Raw genomic sequence first — 27,966 nt, 5'->3', positions numbered from 1 at the left:
CTTCTACTTTTTTTTTTTCTTTACATGTTTCTATTTTGAGAATGACAAGCTGAAGAGATGTCATCCATGCTAGCAGAGAATAAAAATTCAGAGTTCCAAGAGTCAGCGAAGAGAAATTACAATATGCAAAATGAAAATACTGAACAATAACTACAGATTACATATATCAGGTACGGACAATTGCTCATCAACAGCACACAAGTCCCAGGCTCTTGTCAACACAACAATTTCTGAATAATTCTGTGGATTCAGCAGAGAACTTCTATGGAAAAACTAAGTTACATAAACTGAGTGATCACTCACACGTAAATCAACATGAACACCAAAAAGCATAGTCTGCAAAGAGTTAGAAGATAGACAGCTTTATTTTCATAATCTCTTCCTACGTACATATATTTAAGGCACAATCCAAAACCTTAAAACATTAACCATAGAATCTTTACTACTGTCAACGTTACTACTACCTTGTGACAGTTGCCCTAGTGAGAATGAAATGTGGAACACATCTTCCTTAAAAACAATCAAGAAAAGAAAACAGAACTTGACAAAACTTCTTCAAAACAGTCTTAACTAGACACAAAAACTCAAGGCTGTTCTCTCCACATATCAGGGAGTAGGCTAGCATGAACCAACTCTGCATACAATATATATAAAACTTGCATTAAAATGGCACATAATGTTTATACAAAATAAAACCTTAAATCACACAACTGTGACTTTTGTTCCATAAAACAAACATATTACTCCAGCATAATATAAGCAGAAAAGAAATAATGACCTGTCATTAATGGATTGCTGAGGGTATTATACAGAATCCTGAGCAGATGGCACGTAAGCTTGATATTTATACTTTTTTGGCATTTATTACCTGCTATTTTTGAATTGAGGATATATGCAATATTATTTTAAAAAGCAAAATTATTTTAAAAAGCAATTGCTTTAGGAGAAACAGGTCATTACATATTTACTTATGGAGAAAAAAAGATGCTTTAAAGTAAAAACATGATCATAGCAGCTTTTTTAAGAAAAGCTCAATGCTCCATTTAGTCATTTCCACCACACAACTTGAGTAGGATTTTCCGGTAGTCTCCTGAAGTATCACCCTGGAAAGAAACCCAGAAAAAGAAAAGTTGAAGACTTGTGCTTTGAAATAGAGGAAAAAGAAGTGTAAGCATCCTAAACGCAACATTAACAAACAAAAGAGATGAAACCAGGGCTGAAAGAAAGCAGGTGTTAAACTCTTAAAAAAGGGGAAAAAAAAAAAATTAAAGAGCCTGCTAATTAGAAATCCCTCTAACACAAGTACACAGTAAAATCTGCTCCTTCCATGACTGGAACCAAAAGTGTCCATAGAGAATAAATTTCTTTAGCAAACTGAATGTGGTATACAGGTTCAACTAGTTACCTGGGAATGGTTCAATAAAAAAAAAAAAAAAAAACCTCACTGAAAAGCTATCTTCCAGCAAAAGGTATGGAAAAATTAATACAGAAGTCCTTTTCCTTGCAGTCAATGCGGATATTTTTCCAGGGGCAGCGAGTGAAAGTTTACTCTTTGTTACGTTCAAACATTAAAACCAATGCCCTGATATCAAAAGATCTAAGGGTTTTTTTCCCACAATTAGAGAACATCTCTTTCATGTTGTGGGCAGTGAAAGTTAGTATGGATGCACACACAAACATGCAATTAATCACAAAAGGCCCCGCTAGCCAAGTTTTGCCTGCTGCTCTTAAGAGTAAAAAGCGTTCCCTGGGAGCTGCTCATAAACTAGTTTTGGTTGATGAGGCTTGCCAATCCTTTTCACAGAACAGTTTCAGTTAGTGCATTTATCTCATCCTTCATCTTCAGGTATGACTGAAAACTGTTTTGTCCAGATAAAAATTATTACAATTGTAAGAAAGAGACACTTCAAAGATCAGGATAAATCCTGTGCATGCATAAAGCACAACCCACAAAATATAAAACTGTATTGGGTTTGCATGGCAAGGTTTTGGTAGCAGGAGGAGTACAGGGGTGGCTTCTGTGAGAAGATGCTAGAAGCTTCCCCAACATCCAATAGAGCCAATGCCAGCCAGCTTCAAGATGGACCCGCCGCTGGCCAAGGCCAAGTCCATCAGCAATGGTGGCAGTGCCTCTGGGATAACAGATTTAAGAAGGGAAAAAAGTTGCTGGGGCACAGAAACTGCAGCCAAAGAGAAAAGTGAGAAGATGCCAGAGAAACAACCCTGCAGACCCCAAGGTCAGTGAAGAAGGAGGGGGAGGAGATGCTCCAGGCGCCAGAGCAGAGATTCCCCTGCAGCCCGTGGTGAAGACCATGGTGAGGCAGGCTGTGCCCCTGCAGCCCAGGGAGGTCCACGGTGGAGCAGATATCCACCTGCAGCCCGGGGAGGACCCCACGCCGGAGCAGCTGGGTGCCCGAAGGAAGCTGTGACCCCATGGGAAGCCCGCGCTGGAGCAGGCTCCTGGCAGGACCTGTGGCCCCATGGATTGAAGAGCCCACGCTGGAGCAGGTTTGCTGGCAGGACTTGTGAACCCACGGGGGACCCACGCTGGAGCAGTCTGTGCCTGAAGGACTGCAGCCTGTGGAAGGGACCCACACTGGAGTAGTTTGTGAAGAACTACAGCCCATGGGAAGGACTCGCATTGGAGAGGTTCGTGGAGGACTGCCTCCCGTGGGAGGGACCCCATACTGCAGCAGAGGAAGAGCGTGAGGAGTCCTACGACTGAAGAGGATGGAGTGGCAGAGACTGTCCAACTGACCGCAACCCCCATTCCCTGTCCCCCTGCACCGCTGGGGGGGGGCGGGGGGTGGTAGACAATTTGGGAGTGAAGCTGTGCCCAAGAAGAAGGGAGGGGTGGGGGAAGGTGTTTCAAGATTTGGTTTTATTTCTCATTACCCTACTCTGGTTTGATTGGCAATAAATTAAGTTAATTTTCCCTGAGTTGAGTCTGTTTTGCCCGTGACAGTAATTGGTTCAGTGATCTCTCCCTGTCTTTATCTCGACTCATGAGCCCTTTGTTACATTTTCTATCCCCTGTCCAGTTGAGGAGGGGGAGTGATAGAGCAGCTTTGGTGGGCATATGACATCCAGCCAGGGTCAACCCACCACAAAAACATTCCTGTTTATGTATGCACAGAAAGGAAAGAACTGCTGTCCACTTGAAAAAAAAAAAAAAAAAAAAGAAAAAAAAAAGAGAGAGAGAAGAATTAAGAACTTTCTTTCCAAGGATATTTCCAGTTCTACTTTTACAGAAATAAGAAGTAGAGTTTGTATACACGTAACTGTGTACATGCATGCCCCATATTTACTGAAACCAAGTGTTGAATAAGTTCAGCCCATTAAATGGGTATGGCCCATTGCTGTTTCTGAACGGTAAGATTATTTTAATGCCAGATCAAAAGAGAAGGGGGGAAGGGGGGGGGAAGAGACACATACAGCTTTTCCACCAATGTCCCACTCTTCACTCACACATTGGTGGTTACAGGGCATGTAACTACTGCAGTAGAAGCACATCTTCACTCCAGAGCTACACACTGGGAAAAAGCTTCTGCTAGGTGAAGCTCTGTGGTGCACAGGCAGAAAGACTATATAGCTGCTGCCAGAAGACTCACATCAAGACTTTTTGGTGCACATTATCCTTCACTATCTTTGCAGGATTCCTTCCAGACACCACCAAGTTGCAGCCCTTCAGCGTCAACAGCAGAAGTAGTAAGTAGGGGCTTAACAGATTTGGCACCTTCATTACAAGGTAAATGAAAGGGGCACCACTTGCTCTCCTCCAGCTCTTATTACCCTCCCCATTGGCCAGGCATCCTCTTGACTGTTGCTACAGCTGTTAATATCAGTAGTAGGGTGGATCAACTGCTACAACTGCTAAAGAATCTGAAGTTTAGTCTATTTCCAAAATCTAAATCCAAACTTTCAAGAGAAAAAGGAGGCAATCTTTTAAAAGTGTATTAGGAGCTTTACACTCTTTCAACACGCACATGACGTAGAGCACCATCGTTACTCAGTTGGAGGACCAAATGGTTTCTACAAGATCACATACAGAGATTGGGACAGAGACCAGATTTAAGACCAGGTCTCTGAAACCCCTCTGGACCAGTTTCCCTTTCTTTCCTTGTCTGTTGGCTTCCTGCCCATCTCTAGCTCATCTAGCCCCCACACAAAAGCAAGTGCTCTCTGTTCTCTGGCACTTCAGCCTCCATTCTCCTGACAAATGCAGCAAGCCAAACACAGCCAGCTACACTCAGTGCAGCTAACAGGTATTCAGCCTAAGGATCCATGTTCTACTAGCAGAAAGGATGTCACAGTAGGGAACATAAAGTCTCCAAGTCTTACAGTGATATCTGCATAGAGCGATCTGCCATACATCCGCTTGTATTCTGCACGTATGTCCAGCAGGTCAACCTCGCTGCGTGATACCATGATTCGAATCAGAGTTCTGTCTTTTGTTCCCGCTCCCTGAAACAAAAAAACCAACAATATAATGTATTAATAATGTGTGGAAATGCTGGATGATACAGCACTAGTAAAAAAAATAAAATAAATCATCACCCCACAAACAGCCGTTTACTAGCATAACGCATTGACTTCAATAAGCTTGAACAGAATTTGGCCTATCATCCTTTAATAAATTAAATTTACTGGTAGGACACTAACAGTCATTTCTCTGCACAAGAACAGTTAGGAGAAAAAAAAGGGGGGGGTGTCAGAGGGACAGGGAGTCAGGAAAGTTTGGTGAGTTTAATTGCCTATTTATTTACTTCAGCTAGACATCCCTACTTAAAAACATACCAATTTCAATGAGTCTTAAGCATATTTGTGTTTTACCAAATGAAGACTTTTGTTGTTTCAGGTATGGCTGTATGCATCTCTTTGTTAAGTGGATCAAATTAACTAGATTTTTCCAGCCTTTCATAATAATGACTGCATTTTGTTAGTCATCTGCCCACTCAAAAACGTAATACCTTCAGCCGAACAATTCATCCCAACGAGCTGTACAAGCATTTTAAAAAAAAAAACCCAAAACCAAAAAAACACTAAACCCACACTATAAGTTTATGTATCTTGTTACAAGCACCTACCTTCATAGCCTTCTGTAATCTCTCTGCAAAAAAAGCCGGTGTGTTCTTGAGGCACTTAACTGCAAAAAGAAACAGTATCACAGAAATCAGGTATTCCTCCTCAATCAGAACTCACAGTCATTTTTTGAGCTTACCCTAGATAGTCACATGCTTAATTTTTAAATAAACATACACTTGATACAATGCAGCTTCCACTCCTTCAGTTAGTCACTGAAATAATTTTTAATCCAAACAGTAGCTGCAATAAAGTTAAAGAACCTACTACACTTCATGGCTCAAAGCAAACTTTTCTGTCACTAGAAACCATCTAGCATGAGGCAGCCATAACAAATCTTTAAAATTTAATGACCAGATTCTTGCTTATGAAGGGAAAAGAAGGCATAGGCAGGAGGCAGAAGGCTTGAAGGAACACATAGCTAGTGGTGTTCCTGGCTTTTTCCTAATTTAAGAACTTTTAGGCCATGCATCTGCAAGGTATGAAAAATTCAAGTGCTACCCTAACACAAGTTGGGAAGCCACCTATGACAGAAACCTCACCCTTATTTTGAAGTTAGTTACACTTTTTTTTTTAGCCACAAAGTTCACCAGAACTCCTGAAAAATTCTTGACATGCTTATGTAGTAATGACTGGATTTTATATTTGATTAGCACAGTTTATTAGAAATCTGAAAGAGCAAAACCTAAACCAAATTACTGTCATGTTAATCAGGATAATGAAAGAATTCTCCATCACTCATCAGAATTAAAATCTATATATTGATCCTATGTTGGTTACAAGTGAACAATCATGCAAACTGTGGCAAACTACACAGAAAACAAACCACACCTGACTTATATTTTATAGCACAAAAAGGTATCAAAAGCAATCATATAAAATCAATACAGAACAAAAGGGGTAAACCTAAACACGTATTTCACAGCAACACACATACTATATAGGAAAAAGTACTTTTCTGAATAGGAAAATGTAGATGAGAGATAGCAGTTCACCACGCACAACTATCAATGATATACAATTCAAAAACAAATGACAAATGAAATGCATGTTTATTCATCACTGTATTTAGCTAAACAACACACTTGCACTTTTAAGAAGTTTGAAGATGTTATTGTAAGTTACCAGCTGTACAATCCAGAAAGCTTTAAAGAAAGCGAAATTAAATATTTGCAATTAGAAAACTGTTTTTTCCTGAAAATAAGTTTTACAGAACAAATGATGCTAACATCGACAGACATAGATATATATGTGTGTATATACACACATATATACACATATAAATAAAAAAAAAAACCCAAACAAAATCTATTGAAGGAGTTATTCAGTGAATATTAATGACAATTCTTGCTCAAAAGGCTATTGACTTGTTTGCAAGCTACAGTCCCAATTCTGAATCTGTATCTACATGGAGACCTGTCAAGTGACTGCAAAGCACCATGAAGTCAAAGGACTTCCAAACTCTGACAGTACAGTTTCTTCACCGAGGCAATCTTTTTCTACAACCACTGGGAAATACTTCTTTTCCCCAAGTTTGGTTTTCTAACAATACTTTTTGAGGTGACAGATTCTGAATCCTGGAAAAGGTCTGCAAATGTATCACATCAACAGAGCTGGACCCAGTTTGGGTCATGAAAAGACCACGATAGTGACAGCTTGGCCAAGCAGAGCAAGAACAATAGTTACATAGTTCATACATGCACAAGACTGGAGTGACAAAAAGAGGCTTTTAAAATTGATTCCCATTTTGCAGGATTTTGTTAGAAACTATCATGAAAAAAATCTGCTGTGATTGAGCCAAATGTCCTCTCCCATCTTGTTTCCACATGATGCAAAGTACATTTTTCCTATTTATTTTGGTAGGATCTTTTTTGGATTTGCCCTTTTTTTTTTTTTTTGTTACATCACTTTTCTAGCTACTACCACATTCATAACCAAAGAACAACACTTTTAAAGCAGCAGCTCTAGGCATCACAGTAAATTCACAGTAATAAACAGAAAAAGAAATGGAGATGTAAAGAAGCAGTCTTGTCTAAGGGACAAGAGACAAAAGACGAGAGAGAGAGAAAGAGGTCCACAATTTTATGTAGAATAAAACATTCCAAATAAAACTACTGCACAACAACTTGAGGCCTTGTCCCAACCTCATGAAAACTAATGACTACCTCCCAAAGGACAATAGTAGACCTGAGGTAAGTCTTTACTCTTCAGAAGTACTTAAAAAAGAAAGATTTAACAAAGCTGTAACCACAGGAAATGTGGAAAAATAACCTCTGCAATCAAATTTAAGTTTTCTTTCTACTAAAAAGAGATAGAGGTAACTAATTGGAGGGTTAATGCCTATATTTTGCTTGATTTCCAAAGCTGTCCCAAATACTCCATTCTCACTGACTCAGCGGTTGGTACAAGTTCTCATCACTTCTTAAAACAATGCCAAGTACAGTTAATAATTCTCTCCCCACTTTAACATGTGACATTTAAATTCTGCAGCTGCCTGAAGCAAAAGCTTCATCTGTCAGTTTAAGGTAAATTAAGTGCCCTGCTTTAGTAACCACAAGTGACTTCAGAGAAAGCTCAATGTAAAAAGCAGAAAACTGGAATTATTACTAAGAACATCATCCTTAGCTGGAGTCACAGACGCCACCATCTCAGGCAGTTGTAGTGGAATACCAGGAATGAACTTGCTAAGATGACACATACCTACTGCCAGCATGCCCTTTTCCAGGTCTCCAGACATTTCACGACATATGCTTTTTTCAATGTCCCGATTACACATCCTCTGGTACTCGCTGAAGACTGTTGATGGAAGAGAAAGATTTCAGGAGTCGGCCTCACAAAAAGAGGTGGTACTGGTGCATGCTGGATGGCTTCATTTCAATCGCACTTCTGAACTTGATACTACAGTATACTTACAGAACTTTTAACATCTCAAAGACTAATACTATGTTATCAACCACATTGTTCCACTGACATGTCATCATGCTCCTTCTAGCTTGTCTAGTTCTATCCATATTTTTAAAGGGCTAGACAAAGAAACCAGTGTAAGGGAAACAGTGAAAATTCTTCTAGGAAAGCTTTGTGTCAATAAAATTAAGACGAAAACATTAAGGTTCTCACATACACCCCCATCTCTTTTCTCTCCATTAAGTGCCTCAATATGTAGCACATTTCAAAAGTTCTATGTAGTTACTAAAACATTTCCACCACTGGTAGAACACCTAATCACCAGCATGTAAAAGGGGAAGGGAAGGATTTCAAGTGTCTTGTGCACACACAAGCATGCAAAATTGAAACAATTCCAGTTTTTTGATTCTTTTATCAGAGAAACATTTGAACAAGTATGTCCACTACCTGCTCTGATATTTAAGATGGTCATAATGTGCAGTTCTTGTGTACCCTTTCCCTCAGCAGAATTCACCCTGCTTTTCATTGAGGTATCATCACATTCATTTTACAGATGGGGGAAATTCAGGTACAGAGCAGTGTTGTTTGTTTTTATCATTACATATATTATCATTTTTATCATTACACACAACAGAATGAAGTTACTGTCTATGTAGAGGACACCATTACCTGCTCTGAGGTGGGCCCTGCTTCTTGCACACAGAATGGCATTGAATTTGGATTCATCAGTTCCTAGACGGTTCTCTCCAGCTGCATATAGCTCCTAAACACAGAAGGGAATTCACACTTCATTACTCAGAAAAGCAGTCAGGCTGAAAAGCTGAGTTACAAAACTGCTTCCTTACAGCCTCCCCTCCTTTTATACTTAGCCTGTGTACTGCTGGGAAACAGAAGCAAGCAATAAATAGCAACTAGTTCTAACCTTCCTACAATATGCTATGCTTGCAGTCTTCCTAGCTTATTGAGGCATAAGTGCTCAAACACAAGAGCTCCAGATTACTAAAGAGGAAAAAACTGTTTAAAAAGTACCTGAAAATTGTTCTTCGTAACAGGGCTTACATCTAGCTTATAGTCTACACCTCTAGGTATGTTCTGTGATGTTCTTGTCTTTTGGCTAAGGCATACTATGTAGAAAGCTACTTACATTACTATTTATATGACAGTAGTGCGCTGAAACGATCCAGGGTTTTCTCTTTGCTACGTGGTGAAGTGGAACGCACAAAAAAAAAGTAACGGGGCAAGAGTTACTAGGTCCAACTACCTTATTTGCTGTAAAAATCCAGAGTTCCTTAAATAACAGGCAAAGGCTAATGCAAGTGTTGAATAGATTAAAATTTAATCCACACACGCATCACCACAAATCTCCTTGGACCATTCCCTCCATAACCAGCACAATGGAGTCACCCAGCACCCGGAAAAGCCAGAGAGCTGACAGAATGAGAAATAAAAAACCCCTATGGACTCTATTCCCAAGAGCTTCATCTCTGTAATGGAGCTACATGGCTCCAGTGCTCTGTCAGGGCTTTTCATATCACTTCCAAACACTGAAACATAAGCACTACATCAGAAGTCACAAGGTGTCCAAAACTAAGAGTAAGCAGAAACCACACAGTCAAATTTCAGTGTATTGAGTTGACTAGACTTAGAAATTATGAAGAATTTTTACTGACCTGCACATCTTTTTGGACAAGAGACATGTCAACACTTGTACTTTCATCTCTGTTTCCCTGAAAGAAGTTGAAGATACAAAAGTGTTACTGGTGGGGCTTTTTTTTTTTTTTTTTTTTTTAAAAAAAAAACCAAAACAAAACAAAACCTACAAACACACACAAAAACCCCAAAATCTAAAACCCTGGCATGCAAGTACCTGAGAAAGTGAAATTAAAAGCCTCTGAAAGTGTCCAGATGTGTCACTTTTTATTGCTTCCTCCAGAGTTTTCTTAAATTCTGGAAGAGACACACAGTCGTGAAACATCACACACCCCTGTTCATTTCCTAAATTCATATTGTCAGTCAGTGATTAAGGAAGAAAAGGAAGAAAATTTTGATGGAACTGTAACAAATCTAACCTGCTTTATAGACTCTGTTGAGTTCCTGAATATGCTCATTACTGCGAGAAGCTAAGATTTCAATGAGACAATTTTCATCTGTGCCAACACCCTAAAACAAAGCATAAGAGAAAACACACTCTTCAGATTCTCATCTTACTTCTACAACCTAGTATAAAGAAATGTAATAAAATTATACAACAAAATACAATTCAGAATATAATCTTATAGAAGTCAAAGCAAGTAGTTTAAATGCTACTTATAACATGTTTCCAAGACACAGATATGTATTAAAGATACAAACTGAACAGATAATTAAAATAATTATGAAAACAAAATTTCATTTTAAAAGTCATAATTCACACCAGATTTTAGGCATTTTAAGAATCAATTTTTTCTACCATTAAAGATGAATTTGTTAATTCTAATGGGTAACTTTCACTAACTTATAGATAGCAGTTGCAATTACAATACAGCTAATATTATTTCATCCTCCTAGGTACTTTAAAATTGTGGCCAAAGAACATGTAAATATACGTACTGATTCAGTAATGGAAATATTTTATTTCACTGTCATTTAAACATTGTCTTGACATACAAATGTTTGACCTGTTTTTATTTTAAAAACCTAAATGTTTATAAAATATTCTGATTGCTTTAAGGAGAAAGTACTTAATACTTCCATAATATTTTAGAAAAGGTTCAGCAAGGGCTAGGAAAATAGGCTTTTGAGGTGGGGGAAAAGATAAATAGAAGGCACACCCTGCTCAAAATCTTTATGAACCTAGTTTTCGGAACTATTCTTGAGCACTCACTGTAAAGTCACTTGAAACTCTAAGTTGAGCTGTATTATCATCAGTTCCATCACAGCTCAAAGCAAAAACCCAGAAACAAAGGCACGCCATGCAGTAGCTGGCTTAGAAGAGAGCCGCTTCAGTGGCTTGCTCCAGGCTATGTAATAAATGAACTGCAGAGACTGTTAGAACGCAGTTTCTGCCTTTTTTTGTGTATTTATTTATAAATACATTTTTGTTACAACACAAACCTATTAAATAGTCTTTATCTTTAACCTATGGGTATAACATTTCACAATTATACTATCATATACCTCCACGAAACAGTACAGATCAGTCAAACAGTGGGTTGAATATCTGGATGGAGAGGAGGCAATGTAAGTTCAAGCTTTTAAATTACTACCAAAGATTTTATCAGCTCAAATACTTCCTCTATCTTATAAATTTGTATCTCCTACACAAACCTTTATAGCTTCCTTGATTTCATAAGCATCAAACATGACAGGTGTCTTCATCATTGCTAAGATTGTCCTCTCAAAGTTACCTGATAGCTCAGACTTGAGATCCTTGATCAAATCCTAAGGAGAAGTAAAAACAAGGAGAAAAATCATAAAGACCTAAACTGACAAATGTAAGCCCCAAAATTGTGGAGTTTAATTAGAATTCTTTATGCATAAGCATCAATAATATATCTTCAAAGTAAAGCTCTGAAGTTCCACTTAACAACACTAAATCCAGCGTAATTGTAACATGTACATCTAGGTAGTTAAGGTCCAATTAAATAGACTGCACAGACCAGTCAAAGTAATCATCTAGCAGAGAAACTGCTTTATATGTTTCATCTGAAACACTGTATGAAAAAGTCAAGAGTGGGTAAAAGCAGAACCTTAAACAGGTTATGACTTGTGAACCATCTTCCCCTTAAGCAACTTCCAATCTTTTTTTCCAAACACTGCCTTCTGACTTCCAGTGAAGTCACTTTCTTCTTCCTTCTGTTCTCATGACGTATTTACCTTTCCATAAGCAGTTTTGAAGGACAGGATGATCTGCTGGCGTTGCTTGTTTGAACGACTTCCAAGACAATCGATAATAGCCTGCTCATCAGTTCCTGTACATGCACACAGACACCACAGAATGAGCATGAGTGTCATGTGAGGACTCAGCTTTCTGTTTCGATTTGATCCTATCTCTCCTAAGCCCAACCGAAGGACACGTATGCCTTTAATTCATCTGCAGTATCTCCTCTTGTGTACAACCACAGAACTTCAAGCTCTACCTCCCAATCATAAAAAACACCAACCCCCAAACCAAATACTAAACTCAGGATGTTGTTTGTGCCTACATGAACTCCAATAATTCTTCTGATAACCAAGGACAACCACATGTGAAGTAGCCCACTCAGTACACATGTAACAATGGAGAAAGATCAGTGCTGAATCAAAGCTGCAATTCTACTTTTAACTGAAATGTAAATCCACAGACTGCTCACCAAGTCCCTTCATGGCCTTCCTTAAGACTTCTGCATCCCTCAGAGGGTCAAATCCTGGTGCATCGGTGACTGTGCCTCGGCTTCCATGCTAAAATCAGACCAAGTTGAGTTGCATATTATGTTAATCACTAAAAGACTCTGTTTTACTACTTAGGAAAGATGACCACCGATGCCAATTTTCTTTTTGTTAGAAAAGTAACAGAGAAAACTCAAAGAAAACTCCACCTTAAACAATTTGTTCATTTCTATACCCAAATTATGAGAAAATGCAAGGTCAAGAAGGTTCACTGATATTAAAACTGCTGTCCAATTAATTACAGTTTGATGAGACTATATATACAACTGGCAGTACTTTGTTAAGTTAAGAAAGGCAAATTTCATTAAATTTGAATTCACGTCAACTCTTGAATAATGTGGTAAAACAGCATTTGTTTCAAGCCATATGAGCCTATATTGCTTGCATTTGGAAAGCATCCATCTATCTCTTCAGCCAAACTTCTTTTCATGACTTTTTTTTCAATTTTAGGGTTGGTTTACACTTACATACACAACAAAAATGTAGAGAAACATATACATGGTCACATCTCAAAACAAAAGCACTGAATGGTCTTACTGTTACAGGAGAGACTGTAGGCCCTGCAGCTCCTGGGTAAGAGGGCATAGAAGGATTCACGGCTGGGCCTGGTGGATAATTTGGCATGGGCTGCTGCCCTGGGTAAGTTGCTGGTGGTTGTCCTGGATAGCCCACAGACTGCTGACCAGGTGGTGGTGTGGGCTGGCCTGGCACAGTGCCACCTGGGTATCCTGGGTAAGGTGGCATTCCTGATGGCGGATTTCCTCCAGGTGGAGGATACCCTCCGTAAGAGGGCTGTTGTCCTGATGGAGGTTGCCCAAAGCCACCTGGAGGGACTGGGGGATAACCCCCAGGTGTTGAAGGATATATGCCTTGTGGTACGTTTGTCCCTCCAAAGGTCCCTGCCAGGTTAGATGCCTGCAATGACAGCCAATAAAGCAAGAGATGGGAAGGTGTACAAACGGTTGAGTTTCATTGATGTGCTTAATACAATGCAACCTTCCTCCCCACCAACACAGATAGGTAGTTCTGCATTCGCAAAAGACCTTTACAATAATCATGTCTTACTAGCGAGCAAGATGGAAGAAAACCTGTATTCAGTTGACTCTTGCTCTACTGTAATCAACTGCCATACATCAAGAAGCAGAACCAACAGACACATACCTGCCACTGCATCCAGCATTACACACCACTCATATGGAAGAGTGCCAATAGCCACACACCTCTTATTCTAAAAACTTATGCCAATTAATCCCAGCAACATAAACAGACTTCTCTGTCCATGGCTGCCTTACATGACCACAGCATTATTTGAGTACAGGGATTTACTATGAGCAACCTCTGGCTGTTCTACAATGCACTAGATGCACTAGTAGTTTACAACTAGCAAGAGTTCCTGGACTACATTTGGAAAGACATCTGCAGAAACTGCCACAAAGATACTCCACTCCACATGCAGTATCATCTTCCCACATGAGACACTTGGACCCTCTTCTACAGAGGAACCAGAAGAGCTGACATTTGATGATTGCAGTGTTCTCAGAAGCTAGTTGCTGTGGATATTGGTACGTGCACCCTAGATAGTTCGTTGCTCATTTTGACTGCTGGCTGCCAAATCACTTCATTTAATCATTGCCTCAGAAAGGCATCTGTAATGCAAATGTCTTCCTACAAACTGTGCATTCGTTATGCAGCATAACAGATTTCTGAAGACTACGTTGTCAGAAGTGTCACTCACTTCTACTCTATGCAAAAAAAAAAAAAAAAAAGTCACACTGGAAACATCTGCCATCTGTTAAACATCAGTTAAACATCAAGAGACAGCTGATCCCATATTCTTTTCAGGAATGAGTCATTGATTCCTCAAATTGCACAGCCTTGTTCCTTATTCAGACTGGCCATAATCCAGGTAATAGGCAAAATCTGGACTGTGTTTGCCAATGTGAATATATTAACAGTGGACACTCGGTGTTAATAGTCTGCTCCCCTATTCCTCCGCACAGCAGAAGCCAAGTTATATTAATTTTATGTCCATGACTTTCGAAGTTAGGCTCTTAAATCAACATTTAACTAGTGGTCTGCTTTCCTAAAGTAAGGAATAGCTTGCAGTAACCATTTTCTTCAATAGATATTGAATGTTCAACACCTAAACAGACTAGACATAAAGGCACAGAACTCAAGCGATGAATTTCTCAGTGGCAATGCCAGAAACACATCTTTGCACTTAAGGAAGTCACAGTAAAACACATTAAATGAAAGCAAACTCACCATTCCAGCCATGTAGTTGGGATTGAACTGATTGGCGTAGCCAGCCACGTTTTCTAGACCAATTGGAGGTGGATTTGAAGGTGGATAGGCAGCACCACCCCAAGGACTGCTACCTGAAATCAAACACAGCTGTGCTGAAACAAGGCACTACACCTTTTTAAACTTACTACTTATGTTTCTAATGTAATGTCTGTTCAACACTAGCAGTTTGGGAGAAGGAAAATCAACGGAAGAGGTGCAGAGTAGCAGTGCAATTATGATATAAAGAGAACCCTCACTGGATATTTCTAATCACGTTTGTTATCATTGAATCTATAAGTTCTCATTTAAAACAACTCTAAACATATTTGAAGGTTAACACTCAAGAGTTAATATTGTAAACACTGTATTTTGCCTACAGAGTAGTTTCTCTTAAACTACAAAGTTGTCTGGGTATTCCAGTAGGAAGATATTATTAATTCCTTTTAGGCTGCTAATTTGAGAGATGTCTACAGAGCATGACACAGTACATTCACAGCTACCCAAGTCACAAAACTTGGCTGCGCACAGCAGTACAGTCTTGTCTGCATAGCAGTCTAAGCAAGCCAGAATATTGTGCTGAGAAATAGGATTTATCCTCCCAGGCTAGTTTGGCTTCTCACTGTACACTGCTTCCACTTCCCGAGTTAGCTTGCCTAACTCCACATTTCACCATACCCCTGTGACTCCAGTTCTTTCTTTCTACCAACAATACTAACAAATGTAAAGTTCATTACTAACAACTATAAAGTTCAGCCTGATACCAAACAGTAGTTACATATTTCATCAGCATTGTATTATTATAATTTATATCCTTTTTAACAGCCGTCTCCCTTCTATATACAACCATCTGCCTAAAAACAGTGAATTAGGGATAATGTCATAATTAAAGCCCTAATTTTTTGTGGGATATGGTTTTAAATTGTGTGACTGATTTCTCCCCGTACTCATTTTTCTCACCAGCTGCGTTCAAGACTCAGTACTGACAGGACACTGTTCCTTGACATTTATTAATTTAGGTCAAATTATGACCATCTCCTAGTGCTGTGTGCTTCATTTGAGGTGAATGAAAACGGACCTTATATGAGCACATGGTAGAGTACCCATATTATATAAATCAGAATCCCCAGCCAAGATAAAATAGGACTTAACAAGAGAGCACAGGAAGCTTCAGTGAGTCACGAAAACGCTGCGCAGTCTTGTTCTTCCCCCATGCCACCGTTCCACTCCAGATAGGACCACCACTGCCATTTAATGTTTACTTCACCTAAACAACTTACCTGGGGCTGTTGGTGGATATCCACCCGCTGGGGGATAGCCAGGGTAGCTCATCGCAAAGATCTGAAAAGTATGTGTGATACAGTCATTTTCTGTAATGCTTCACTAATTACACCACATAAAATTAACAGGCAACATGTTTGCAGTAGTCAGTTACCAAAATTTAGACATAAACTGCACAAGTCACCCAGGCTTTTCCCTGGGAAACTTCTTACCATTTCCTTTTGCTGGACCAATAAACACGTTCAGACTATCTAAACAGTTGTACAGTCACTCCTCAGTCTATTTTTTCTTACTCATTTCAGTTACTACTTACTGCTCACTTTGTCTATTATGTTAAGGATGTATTACTTGAAAATGCTTACTTTATTGTGCTATTAAAGTCTCCAGAAGTTTGCAACCTATACAGAACAGTCTTATTAATCAAGAGTAGAAAATCTTCTGACAAACAAGCTACATCTTCCAAGTGAGTAATTGTATGAGAAGTGTTAGAAGGCATTTAAACGCCAACGTCTGCAAAAGCGTAAGGTCAGAGTAAGAAGCAGAAGGGATACACTTCATCCCTACAGCATCACCATAAAAAATGAGGGGTTTACTGAGAGGATAAGATCACTAGAACAAACTGGATCTCTCAAAGTTGATAGTGCCTCTGTCAGCACAGAAGTGGACAAAGTCATTAGCTGTCCAAAACAGAAGGGGAGGTCAAAAAGGATGGACAGCTAAATGAAGGACAAAACAACAATCATTTTCCAGAATACAGAAAGCCTTATTTTAAACAGAAAAACTACCAGAAATAATGATAAAAGTAACTCAAGGAGCTTGTTGCAGATGAAGAAAACATCCACAATCAGTGTTAACTTTTTCAAGGTTATTTTTAGTGACAATCCCTAGTCTATTTTTAAACTGCTGTGCAAACAGTATCCCTTGCCTTTCTTTCCCCTAAAGCACTGCCTTTTGCATCTGGCTTGTTTTGCTGTGTTTTGGATTTCAGCTGTGGAGTTTTGGTTTGGGTTTGGTTTGGGTTTGGGGGGTGCTGTTTTTGTGGGATTGTTTTTGTTTTGCATAATCATGTTAACTTCCCTTTCTGGTTTGCATGGCTCTTTTGCATAGCAACAGTGGAATGGAAAAACACTTTTTTTTTTTTTTTTTAAAAAGGAAAATACAATTGGGAAATCTTCAATTTATTTAAAAACTGTTTGGACTTCATGCTGCGTGTACTCATCTAAATATAAAAATAAATAAATAAACTAGCAGAAATTACAACAAACAGAGCAGACTAAAAGTTATAACCCTACCTTACGTTTACTCCAGTGTGTAAAGTTTCCAACAGACTCAACAAGTAAGTGAACACAGTTTCTCAGCATTAGAAAAAGCATGTTTACCAGTAAATCTATATGGGATGCCTTTAACTGGAAAAAAACTATTTCTGTGTATGCAAATTTAACTCCTGCCCTTCCATTTGTGCCGTTTGTTCATTCTCCATCCCCCCCTACAAACAGAAGTATGAAGTGGGATCAGCCAGGAGTATAACCATTACCCCAACATTACACCCTTTTCCTCTTCCAATGGGTGTAACAGAGTTAACAATTCACCGAGCTCCACACATGAGGAAACCAACCAGGACACACAGCTAGGAAACTTGCTGGCATTTTACAGAATCAGGCTTTAAATCAGTAAACTGTCAATCACAAATGGCTAGATTTAAACCTCAAGAAAGGTCTGGGGAAGTCAAAGCCACCTACAACCTTCATGGTCCAATTCTGCATATTCAACTGTAAGAATAGACTATAGATTAGCTAACATGACACCGTTCGTAACCAGATTATATCTGAAGGGTAAAGGCTCACCGAAATTTGTACATCATATGAGATGCTCACAAGATGCTCTCGATAGCATGGTAAATGTATTTCCCACATTCCCTTCAGCCCTGGTTTCCAATGAGATCTTTCACTAGAGTGCTATCTAGGACTTTTGGAATAACTTAAATATCAAGGCTGCTGAAAAGACAACAAGCTTTTGATTATACATGCACTCCTCTACATGACTAAGCTCTATGTAATTTTTCATTGCATATGAAAACACAGTGCGTAAGACCTACAGCACCAAATCCAGCATACAATTACTGTGCAATATACACAAGGGGGCACAACCTCCACACACAGCAGTCATCAGGGAGATCAAGTTTATTTTTCCAGTTGTGTCCAATGGCATACCTTACATTTAGATTTGGTTCCTATCTGTGTCCCTTTTTAATGCTAGAAGCTAAATCTTGGAAATAGGTCTCTCATGGTCATCCCTGTAGTTCTGCAAAATAATGGATTTTTACTTTTGAATATTCACTGATGCTAAATAAAGAGCATAAAGATATGGCAGCAGCTGCATGGGGTCTTTTTCAAAGCTCTAGAGAGACAGTGTTCCAGCCTGAACACCTTCAAAATGCCACCACATTTCACTGCAACTTTACGGAACTCAATAAAGCCGAAGACTTTAATAAAGTAGATGCAAATATGGTTATAAAACCCATCCAAAGAACACTTGGAAGATATTGCTGTCCCAAGGGAATCACAACTGCTGGAGGCAATGCCTGCTGTTATGCATACAAGGACTGTTAAACACCCCAAAGCTCATGAGGCCAAAAAGCAAAAATTCAACATTTCTGATTAGAGCTGAAAGCAAAACACATATTCTCCTCCTCTGCTAGAAAAAGAGCAGGCAGCTTCCTCCCTCCTGGTGCTTCGCCGTGCTCCAATCAGCCTGCACACAGACGCGTTTGATTGCTGGAGGGAGCTGCCAGGCCCCAGCGTACGTGGCAGCAGGGGAGCCGCACAGCCTGCTGCCATCGCTGCCCACGCTGCCAGCTCTGCTCCACTGCTGCCTCCGGGCAGGTACGGGTGCATGGAAGTGGAGACAGAACAGGAAAATAAAATTTAAAAAAAAAAAAAAAAAAATCAAGAGAAGGCAGCCTGGCACTTCAGAGCCTCGATACATCAGTAATTTGCTTTACATAATAAAACATAGCCATGGTACTAAAATAAAAAAGAACAATTATTACTCAAGTCACTCAAAAAACAAACAAAAAAACCAACAACTACAGATTCTTAGCACGCATAATGCTTACTATTACAGCATCGAAATAATTTTTTTTCTTCATGTGTAACCATAATTATTTTTATTTATTTATTTATTAGCTTCACGCATAAATACAATAATGACAGGATACTAAAAAAAAAATTATAAGATACCTTTTCAATAAGGCTTTAGGTACAAATTTAAGGCAAAAAGGCTTGGGTTTTTTTTTTTGTTGTAGAGGGTGGGGATCAATGGGATAGGCATTTTTCTTAGCAGGGTTGTTTTCTTGCTTTTAATCCTATGTAAAACGTTCCTTTCAAATTGAAAAAATATTAAAAGAGCCTTTAGCACTTAAAGCTGAGGTTAAGAAATAATGGGTAACTTCATTAGTAATCTGAAAAAAATGTTTATATATATATATATATATATATATATACATATATATACATATATATATATGTTTCACTTGCTTCTTTTGAACACTGCATTTATCCAGGACTTTTCCAAGGGGAACTTCTCCCACTCTGGTTTGATTCCAGGCAAACTAGATCCACAAACACACCGACTCACATTCAAAAACTTCCCTCATCACCACCTTTTCCATACTTCATCAAGTCTCTGCTGGCCACTTCTCTAACTTAGCAAATATTTAGCCCCCTAAGTTAACTTTCCCAACCATTCCCACAACCTTGTCTCCATTTCATCTTCTAAGCCCATCTTCCCAAATTTCTTCTGCTACATCCACGACATCTTACTAAAACTGTTAGTGATGAGTGGCACTTGCCTGCTGACAATAAAGTGGTGACATAGGCCAGGGTACAGAAGTTGCAGAAGTCCACCCTGCTATACAAATACTGTCTGGGACAACACAGCAACGGCAAGGTCTGTGTTTGCTCAGCCATAAAAGAAGTAGTGCCTAAGAGGAGGAAAAAAATCCAAACACCCAAACCACACACGGAAAGAGGGAGTACCTTGAAGAAAATACAGAACAAATACTGATAAGGTCCTCTCCCTGTTCCCAGTGTTCACCCTGGAGGTCCACCTCAAAACTCTAAGTAAAGATGTGCGGTTTTACTCCCGCAGTGGACATCGCTGTCTCACTTCACATTGCAAGCCACGAACAGCTAGGGCTCTTGAGCATTTTCATGCTGCTTTGGCAAAGCTAAGAGGGAACAGACTTGTTCACAAGAGATTAATCTGTGACATACTTTCAATGGGAATCTTGAACATATGCTCCTCTGAGCCACAGCACAGCAGAAAAGGGCTACAACTGGAGCTATTTGTAACAAAACTACAAATTACGCAATAATGGCAGAAGTAAAGAATAAAATTTTAAGGCTGTCAGAAAACTTCCGTTTCAAGGTGCAATAGAAATGAGCTCAGCAAGCACATTCACACCCATTCCTGGAATTTATTTAGTGGCTGCTGTTCAGGGTCCAGCTATGCCAAGGTCCAATAATTTGAGTGCAAAAAAGGATGAAGAGACCATGACCTATATTTGTTGAAAATAATTTGTTTAATTATGCCTGTGTCCCAGGGAACACTGAGTAAAGTTAAACCCTTGGCCTTTACTCCTCCTCCAGGTTAATTACCAGGATGTAGTACAAGAGGCTGCAGTACAAAAGGCTGCCTAAAGCTATAAATTACAAAACCTGCTTTGAGACCGATCCCTGATTATGAAACCAGCAGAACAGAATTTATCACCTTACAGCATGCTGTAGATTTTCATCAGTAGTGAACTGAGGCATCCACCACTGTGCTTCTGCAAGACAAGGACAAGCCACAGTCAGCACCAGACTAGCTAACTGCTATTTTACCAGCCTAAGCAAGATTTATCTTTGACTTACGCACTGCAGCATAGAAGTTGTTCTCTCCTGTATGAGGTGTAACGTTCTTCATCCCAACAGATAAAAAGCCCTGCAATTTGGTTTTCCATTAAGCCTTCTGTGTATGTGACTCCCTGTCTAGTGTTCCTTTCACTAGGAAAAAACTAATTTAGTAGAATGGGTTCCGCTTCCAACAGGGCTTAATGTAGCTGAGTTCACGCCAGCCAAAACTCAGGAAACCTCTCTTACACAGAACTTATCATTCATAGTTTGCCTTTAGGAACCTTCACTGGTCTTCATTCAAAAATGTATATTTGAAGAGTACCAACACATCATCCATTTCCTATAAAAAGATGTTTCTTTAAAAAAGAAAAAAACAACCCACGGCTCTGAATAGATGGTAAAACAGAAATTCAAATAAGGGGTCTTTTTCAAAATATCCATTTGAACTGCTTGCTAGTATTACGAGTGAGGAGCACTGCCAGTTTTGATGATCCTTCTAATTCAATATCATCATCATCATTATCACAGAAATACTTTATTGGAAGATAATCTAGCATTTTTTGACCTGCTGGGGTAAGTGGGGGGCAGGGGGAAGCATCAGAAAGGTAGCACTGACAAGCCTTAGTCCAAGTAAGGTAGAGCAGAAGAGAGATGCTATGTCCAACAAAGAATAGCTGAATGGGAAGATGGACCCATAAGCCACAACCGTAAAAATGTTAAATAAGAACATTCATTTAACTGATAATTTCCACTGACAGAAGCATAAACTGTGATGCTACAGACATACCACTGCAGGAGATGCTAACACGAGGCGATTGTGTCACGGATTCTAGACAAAAGTGGGAATATTCACACTTCAATTCTCAAACCTCTAGCAACAAGAAGTTAAATTTAAAACTACATATAGATTATCCCACTTCAAACATTTTATACTGTTAAAACACTACTTGAAGAGTAATTTGAACAGCGTTAGAAACACTCCACACAACAGAGAAATGCATGAGAATATATGACCAAAATAAGATTCTCCAAGATAGTGAAACAACTTCTTTGATGGTACCTGCACCAGTACAAACTTTGTATTTCACAGAATAACTTCTAACCTAAGTTACTTCTGAGATCATCTATTCCACAAGGAATTTCCCAGATGACTCACTCTGACCTACAACTAGTACCTTTCATTGCCTGCTTTTACTGGCTAGTGAGAAAACAAAACAAAACAAAAATGACACCACATTCACTAAGACCTCAGAAGCCTGGAAAGGATAATTCTGATCTAACAGGCAACTCAGCCACTTCATGACAAAGTTCTTTAAACTCCTAGTAACAATAACCAGCATCTGCCACACCACAGCAGCAAACAGGGACCAAAAGCTCCCATAACCAGCCCCCTTGCCTCCTTCATGAGACAGGCTCATCCCAGCTTGAGCGTACTCTCCTCTCACTGGTACATCTCCTTGATCACTCAAGACCCACACCCTTCACAGAGGGTCAAAATTTGAAAGGACAAGTAGGCCAACCTCATATTCTAGCTGCCAGCAGAACCAGGTCTGCCAGAGATGGCAATGTAACACCATTCACCAGCACTGAACCAGAGATGACAAGAGGCTGAACAGAAAGACACATACTTTTGTGCTTGGTTTTATGGACTTTTGTCTTAAGGGTCCAAACAGCAGAGAACAGGGGAGAGGGGAAAAAGGTAGTATAAAGTTATGACTCAGTGGCAGCATTTCATCATTGTGAAGATCCTGCCCCCAGCATATGGTTTCAGTCAGTATCTGTTACTTTTCTGGGAATATCACAGACCTCTTTGGGTTTACGTATCAGTCCCTACATATATACTCAAGGCAACAAAACCCAAAGAACTTCACTGAGCTGCATGGACTCTCAAGATCCATGTGCAGCAAAGATGTGAGTTAAATTCCTGGAGCTTCACTTTGGCTACCTACTCTGCCCTGATCCAAGTGCTTCCTTTTGTAGCACACTCTTGCAATGTTCTCTTTGGAGTATTTACAATACAGACAGTCAAAACATATATGAAAACACAAAGACACTTTCCTAACAACACAACAAGCAAGAAATAATACCAAAATATGTTTATGAGATGTTTGAAGAAATAATAGAACGAGGTTGTTCTACTTCAAACTCATAACTTGTCGTATAAAATAATTTGTTGCAAAAAACAGTCATGCTATAAATAGTCTGAATTATGTTCTCAACTGACTAATGCCTCAAGGATTTATACTCATCTATTTTAAGTTCTACCATCCAAGAACCCATTTTTACATCATCAGCGCAAGTCAGACTAGGTAAATACCAATTACTCCATTGCACAAAGTACACTCTGTGTGGGAAATCCTACAGAACTAAAGCAATAGTGTAACATTCAGTACCCTAAAACGGTTACTAGAAAAACACCTAATTGTTCATTTTACACCACCGATTTTTAATTAGCTGCTGTGCCCGGGCCTGAAGTGCAGAGCCAGGGAGTGGTCCCGCTGCAAAAGCAGAGGGCTCCAGCCCTCCCCAGCCCTGCGAGGCACCAGAAACAAAAGGACAACGAAAGCTTTCCATTAGGGCCACTGTCAGTACTTCTTACATTTACATTGTTCGGGCTGCAGAAGCAGCCAAATAACACCAAGCTGTTCAAGTGACAACTCCACAAAGGCACACTTACAGGACCTGCATGGGACCTTAGTTAAAAGCTGTATGGACGTACCCTACGCTGCACACAAAACCTCTGTGCTCTGCACCTGGCTGACAGCCTTGGGACTCCCCAGCTAAAAGACAGGTAAATATGAGTGTGCAAATACATGAACTTTTTCTTAAAGGGGACAGCTTTCATGCTTTCTAGACAGTGAAGGGCTTACACACACAGCAATGCTAGGAAGATTATTACTTGTCAGTGAGCAAATGGATGTGCTTCGTTCATTCCTGACTATAAAGAATTACTGATTTTCAGCTGATTGATTAATTCATTCCAGGAATTGACTTATTCAAGAAAAAAACAATTTTGCATAGCAAACTAGAAAGCCAGGTATTTCACAACAACCATAAACAAGGGAAGTTAAAAGAAAGCAAGACTACGGCCTTCAAATCTAGTCTGTGCACGGGATCAGCAAACTTTAACCCTTAAAGCTTATTACTGAAAAAGAAGTGTTTCTCCCCCTGAAGTGTAACATTTGTAAGATACATTTAGTCTCCTAGCTAATGGAAAACTTGAGTATTTTCAAAACACTGTCAAGTGCAGCCAATAACCAGTTATTTGGACTATAGATAGGCACAATGTTTACAGAATGAGTGCAATTTTCCAAACTTAAAGTTGTTCTCTCTAGCAACAATAAAAGGGATATTCACACCATCTGCTTTAGGCAACTTAAGCACCTAATTTAGAGCAACTTGCTAGGCCAAAGTCAGAAATCTAACATGCTTTTTTACCCAAGCGAGAGGTCTTTGGGAAAGTGAATTAGATGTATAAATTAATCACAGCTAGTATCGCTTTGCATGCATATTCACTGAACGGCTATAGTAAAGTTTAGCACAAACAGAGGCCTTGCGAAGATTTAAAACTAATTTGAATCTTTAATATGGGATTAATTTAGTTGACAGTTCTTAAACCTGCCAGAAAGAAGCTGGGATCCAAAAGCCTGGAATCAGAGGCCCACCTCTCCTAATGATGAAATGAATACTAATTAATGGCTCCAAAGAAGGAAGGAAACTGTTAAGTCTAGTGCTTCCTTAAGACAACAGCTGAGCTAAAGCTAGAACAGAGCGACCTACTGGTGACACTTTCCCAGTGCCCTCAGAAAATAACCGCCCATGCTTTGTAGTAAAAAAAAAACCTTTTAACCTTCCCTATTACCAAGTAAGACAGCATCTTCTCTCTCAAACAGACACCACGTAAGGAAAAAAAGGAAGCAATGTCTGAGAAGGACTTCTTTCCATTTCTTTGTATATCTTAGAAAAGAATGTTGCTACCAATCGGACAGCACAGTGACGCTCTGCACTGCACAGGCAACAGCCAGGTAGCAGGACTGTGTGGGGCTGTGTTTGTTTTTTTAAAAAAAACCATGAAGTCTACTCAGTCTAAGTCCTTACAATCTAATGGTTAGTACTGGTCCACACTCAGCATCTGTGACAGCTGAATAGTATGAATACAATTTCACACATACATACAAAAAATGAGCTGCTAAGCATAGGCAGGATTGGCTGCCTGCTCATCACAAGCACGTAGTAAAATTGTCTCTTAGAAGGACACCAGCAAGTCCCACTCTGACCCGTAACTGACTTGAAGCTTGTCCCAGCCAGGATCTAACCTCCTATCAAGATTTTGTAGTGAGCTCTGATAAAATCTGGAACAAACATGAAGCAACAATAGAAGTAATAAACTGTAAATACCTGCTGCTGCCCTTTTGCTTACTTATCTACCACTTGCAGTACTGCACCACATTCTCCCCAGCTTGGGGAACTGCCTGAAGGAAGTTCAGCATTTACATCAAACACACCTGTTTTCAAGTAAACTGGCAACAGCAAAACCAAAGGGACCACCTCAGCCTCGGTGCATGACAACAACTCAGTTTTCAAATGTGTGAAAGTGTTGCTCACAGGAGCATAAACGTGCAGCCTTTTCTTTTTCTTTTTTTTTTAAAAAAGGCTTTTGCTACTTTCTTTGAAAGCAAACCAAAACAAAAGTCACTACATACAGCTGACAAGTCTCCACCCTTATTTCCAATAGTTTCTATAATACAATTTTATAATATATCCAGTAAGGAACATGTTTCAAGGTAGCAGACATAAAAGCATGAAATAAAAGAAATTACGTTGGTGCTGTTACTCAGTTGTATACTTAATTCAAGGGCAGCCTCTAACTGCAATTTGAAGCTGACAGAGAAGTTTCTATGGACGATTACACAGAGCCTTGGCTAAATATAAATTAAACTTTCAAGTTCTTAAAAAGCCCTACTATTTCTGTAGCTGCCATTAAACCATCTGCTCTTTTTAATTACATCTCTGCTTTAACTATAGCTTCCTTTTTTTATCCCTAGATCGCTACCACAGAACTAAGATAGGCTCTATCTTAGCTCTGATTAACGTAACATTATTGAACAGACCCTCTAGACACTCCATCTTCTGAAACTTGCTAGACATCTAGGAAACAGCATCTCCTGTGGCCTTCAAACCAGAAAGACCGCTTGGCTTGACTTTCTGTAGTAGATTGGATTATGTGTTTTAAGTTGTTATCTAACACTACAGTCTTTACAATATTTTTTTTCTTTAATATACTGACTACATAAATACCTCCATAAAATAGCTCCATCACACTATGGTCTTCCTATATCTTTTAGTTACTTTTGACATTTCACAGAATTTCCAGTCTGGCAATTCAAAACTTCTGGGGACTATAGAGAACAAGCTAAAGAAGTGACATAGTGTAGCAATGAGTGTGATGACTACTCCAGAAATTTTAAGTCCAGATTCACAGAGACGTTTTGGCTCTTAACCTCATACTGAGGTCAGGCAACAGAAAGGCACATAAATACTGTTGTTGACATAGACATAAAATCATCGGGCCCTTCAAACTCTTCCTGAATCTGTATTATATATGGTATACCGTATTATATACGATGCTTTGGGGGCGCGGTGGGTGGAAAGAAGTCACAAGAGTAGCTACAGAGGCACTTTCAGGAAGAAGAAATTCAGCAGAAATGCAGCGGGGACTGGGCCACAGGCAAAACTGGAAGCAATGCCCAGTGCAAGTTATCTGCTTCATCAGTGGGAGGAGAGTGGTCCACATGACTCTTACAGCAGCTCTAAAACCAGGAAGTTAGAGAAATAGCCAAGCATTTGGGGAAAGCATTCACGCACTCAAGCTTTATAGCAGCCATACACTAGCACTGGTTTTGTACCGTTTCTGATGTTACTGTGCACCAGTAGAGCACTGACTCACTCAACAGAAAATACCGTGTGCTGGGGCAGGGGGGTGTCAGGGAATGAACCCCCTCACCTCCTACAGCAGCCAGGTTTTTAGATGCAGAAAAACCTACTAATTAGCTCCTTCATCAAAACACATTGCACCACCACTTTTCCCTCTTGTAACTCTTCTCTCCACACCTCCACCTCAGTCCTTCTGCTCCAATGCATCTGTCCCCATTTCTGGCTGAGCTGCTCTCCATGCTTCTGCCGCTCCCTTCAGAAGATCTCTCCCTCAACCCTTCCTCCTTACCAGGAGGAGGCTTCCAGGAACTACCATTAATTTGATAAACGAGCTAAAAACATCCCAAGAAGATACTCCCCGCTGCCCAGCCTCCCTTCTCCAGAAACAGGATGGGAACAGGGAAGAAAACTGCTTTTCTGAATATTGAGATGTTTATGCTGTTTTCTGTCTTACGTATAGTTAGACACGTTTTCTGTCTTACACAAGGTATAGCAAAAGTTTAAGAGTTTCTGTTTTAAGACACTTTTAAGTACGTGCAGCGTAAGAAAAAGTAAAGCACATTACAAGCACTTTGTAGAACGGGATGTTTGGTAAAAAAAAAGCATTGTGTAACGGCTCTGACAAGACTACCATCTTAGGCTTCTTCCTCTTATTAACCATACGCATCAAAATCACAAGCTCAAGATAAGCAAGCAAAACACCGAACTGCAACTGCGAGAGCAAAACACTCATTTTCCTGTGAAACCACCTCATTTGCCTACGGAGCAAGAGCAGCTTTCTACGAACCGCGGAGCTGCCGCGGGCCCCGACCTCCCCGGACGCCAGCCCCCGGGGCCGCTCTCTGTCACCCCGAGTGCGCCACGGCTGCTGCCGCCCCTCCGGGCGGACGCCGGCTCCCCCGTCACCCCGGGGACACCGGCCCGGCCCGCAGCCCCGCGCCACTGGGTGCCACTCGCCCCTCTTCCCCCGGCCCGGCCCCGGCCCGTCGGTCGCTCCTACCGCGGGTCCTCGGCAGCCGCCGGGCCTCCTGACGGCTCGGTAGCGCTGCGAGGCGGTGGCGGCGGGAGCGCAGGAGGAGGAGGGAGGAGGAGGAACCGCTGCGGCCGCGGCTTCTTCCGCCCGCCCCGCCGCCGGCCGCCGTGCGAGGGAGGGCCGGGGGCGGGGAAACGGCGGCCGAGC

At 40.2% G+C, this 27,966-nt stretch overlaps 1 protein-coding gene across 3 annotated transcripts; it reads right to left on the bottom strand.

The window, feature by feature from the left end:
* Window positions 1–346: 346 nt before the first annotated feature.
* Window positions 347–27,957, bottom strand: ANXA11 (annexin A11). Of its 3 annotated transcripts, none has more exons than XM_041127324.1 (15): window positions 27,787–27,957; window positions 15,957–16,017; window positions 14,659–14,771; window positions 12,931–13,308; window positions 12,318–12,405; window positions 11,842–11,936; window positions 11,293–11,406; window positions 10,056–10,146; window positions 9,854–9,933; window positions 9,657–9,713; window positions 8,656–8,749; window positions 7,783–7,878; window positions 5,088–5,146; window positions 4,342–4,464; window positions 347–1,103 (listed from the first exon to the last, which is right to left on the bottom strand). In XM_041127324.1, the coding sequence occupies exons 2-15, from the start codon at window positions 16,006–16,008 to the stop codon at window positions 1,044–1,046; spliced, it is 1,500 nt and encodes a 499-aa protein (XP_040983258.1). In that variant the 5' UTR covers window positions 16,009–16,017; window positions 27,787–27,957; the 3' UTR covers window positions 347–1,043. The 3 variants fall into 3 exon arrangements, with proteins under 3 accessions (XP_040983258.1, XP_040983257.1, XP_040983259.1); XM_041127323.1 differs by lacking the exon at window positions 27,787–27,957 and adding an exon at window positions 26,964–27,060; XM_041127325.1 differs by lacking the exons at window positions 12,931–13,308; window positions 27,787–27,957 and adding an exon at window positions 26,964–27,063.
* Between the last annotated feature and the right edge of the window lie 9 nt (window positions 27,958–27,966).

The sequence above is a fragment of the Aquila chrysaetos genome, chromosome 11 (genome assembly GCF_900496995.4).
Source record: "Aquila chrysaetos chrysaetos chromosome 11, bAquChr1.4, whole genome shotgun sequence".
Classification (NCBI taxonomy): domain Eukaryota; kingdom Metazoa; phylum Chordata; class Aves; order Accipitriformes; family Accipitridae; genus Aquila; species Aquila chrysaetos.
The sequence above is the reverse complement of the archived record's forward strand: the minus strand, read 5'-3'. Positions and strand labels throughout refer to the sequence as shown.

Excerpts from the sequence above, each read along its gene's own strand:
- ANXA11 (XM_041127323.1), bottom strand. The coding sequence starts at position 26,993 with ATGCATTGGAGCAGAAGGACTGAGGTGGAG. Across the intron at positions 12,406-12,930 it reads CTACAGTCTCTCCTGTAACA|CATGGAAGCCGAGGCACAGT; the intron begins GTAAGACCATTC and ends GTCTGATTTTAG. Across the intron at positions 9,714-9,853 it reads TTTTAATTTCACTTTCTCAG|GGAAACAGAGATGAAAGTAC; the intron begins GTACTTGCATGC and ends AACTTCTTTCAG.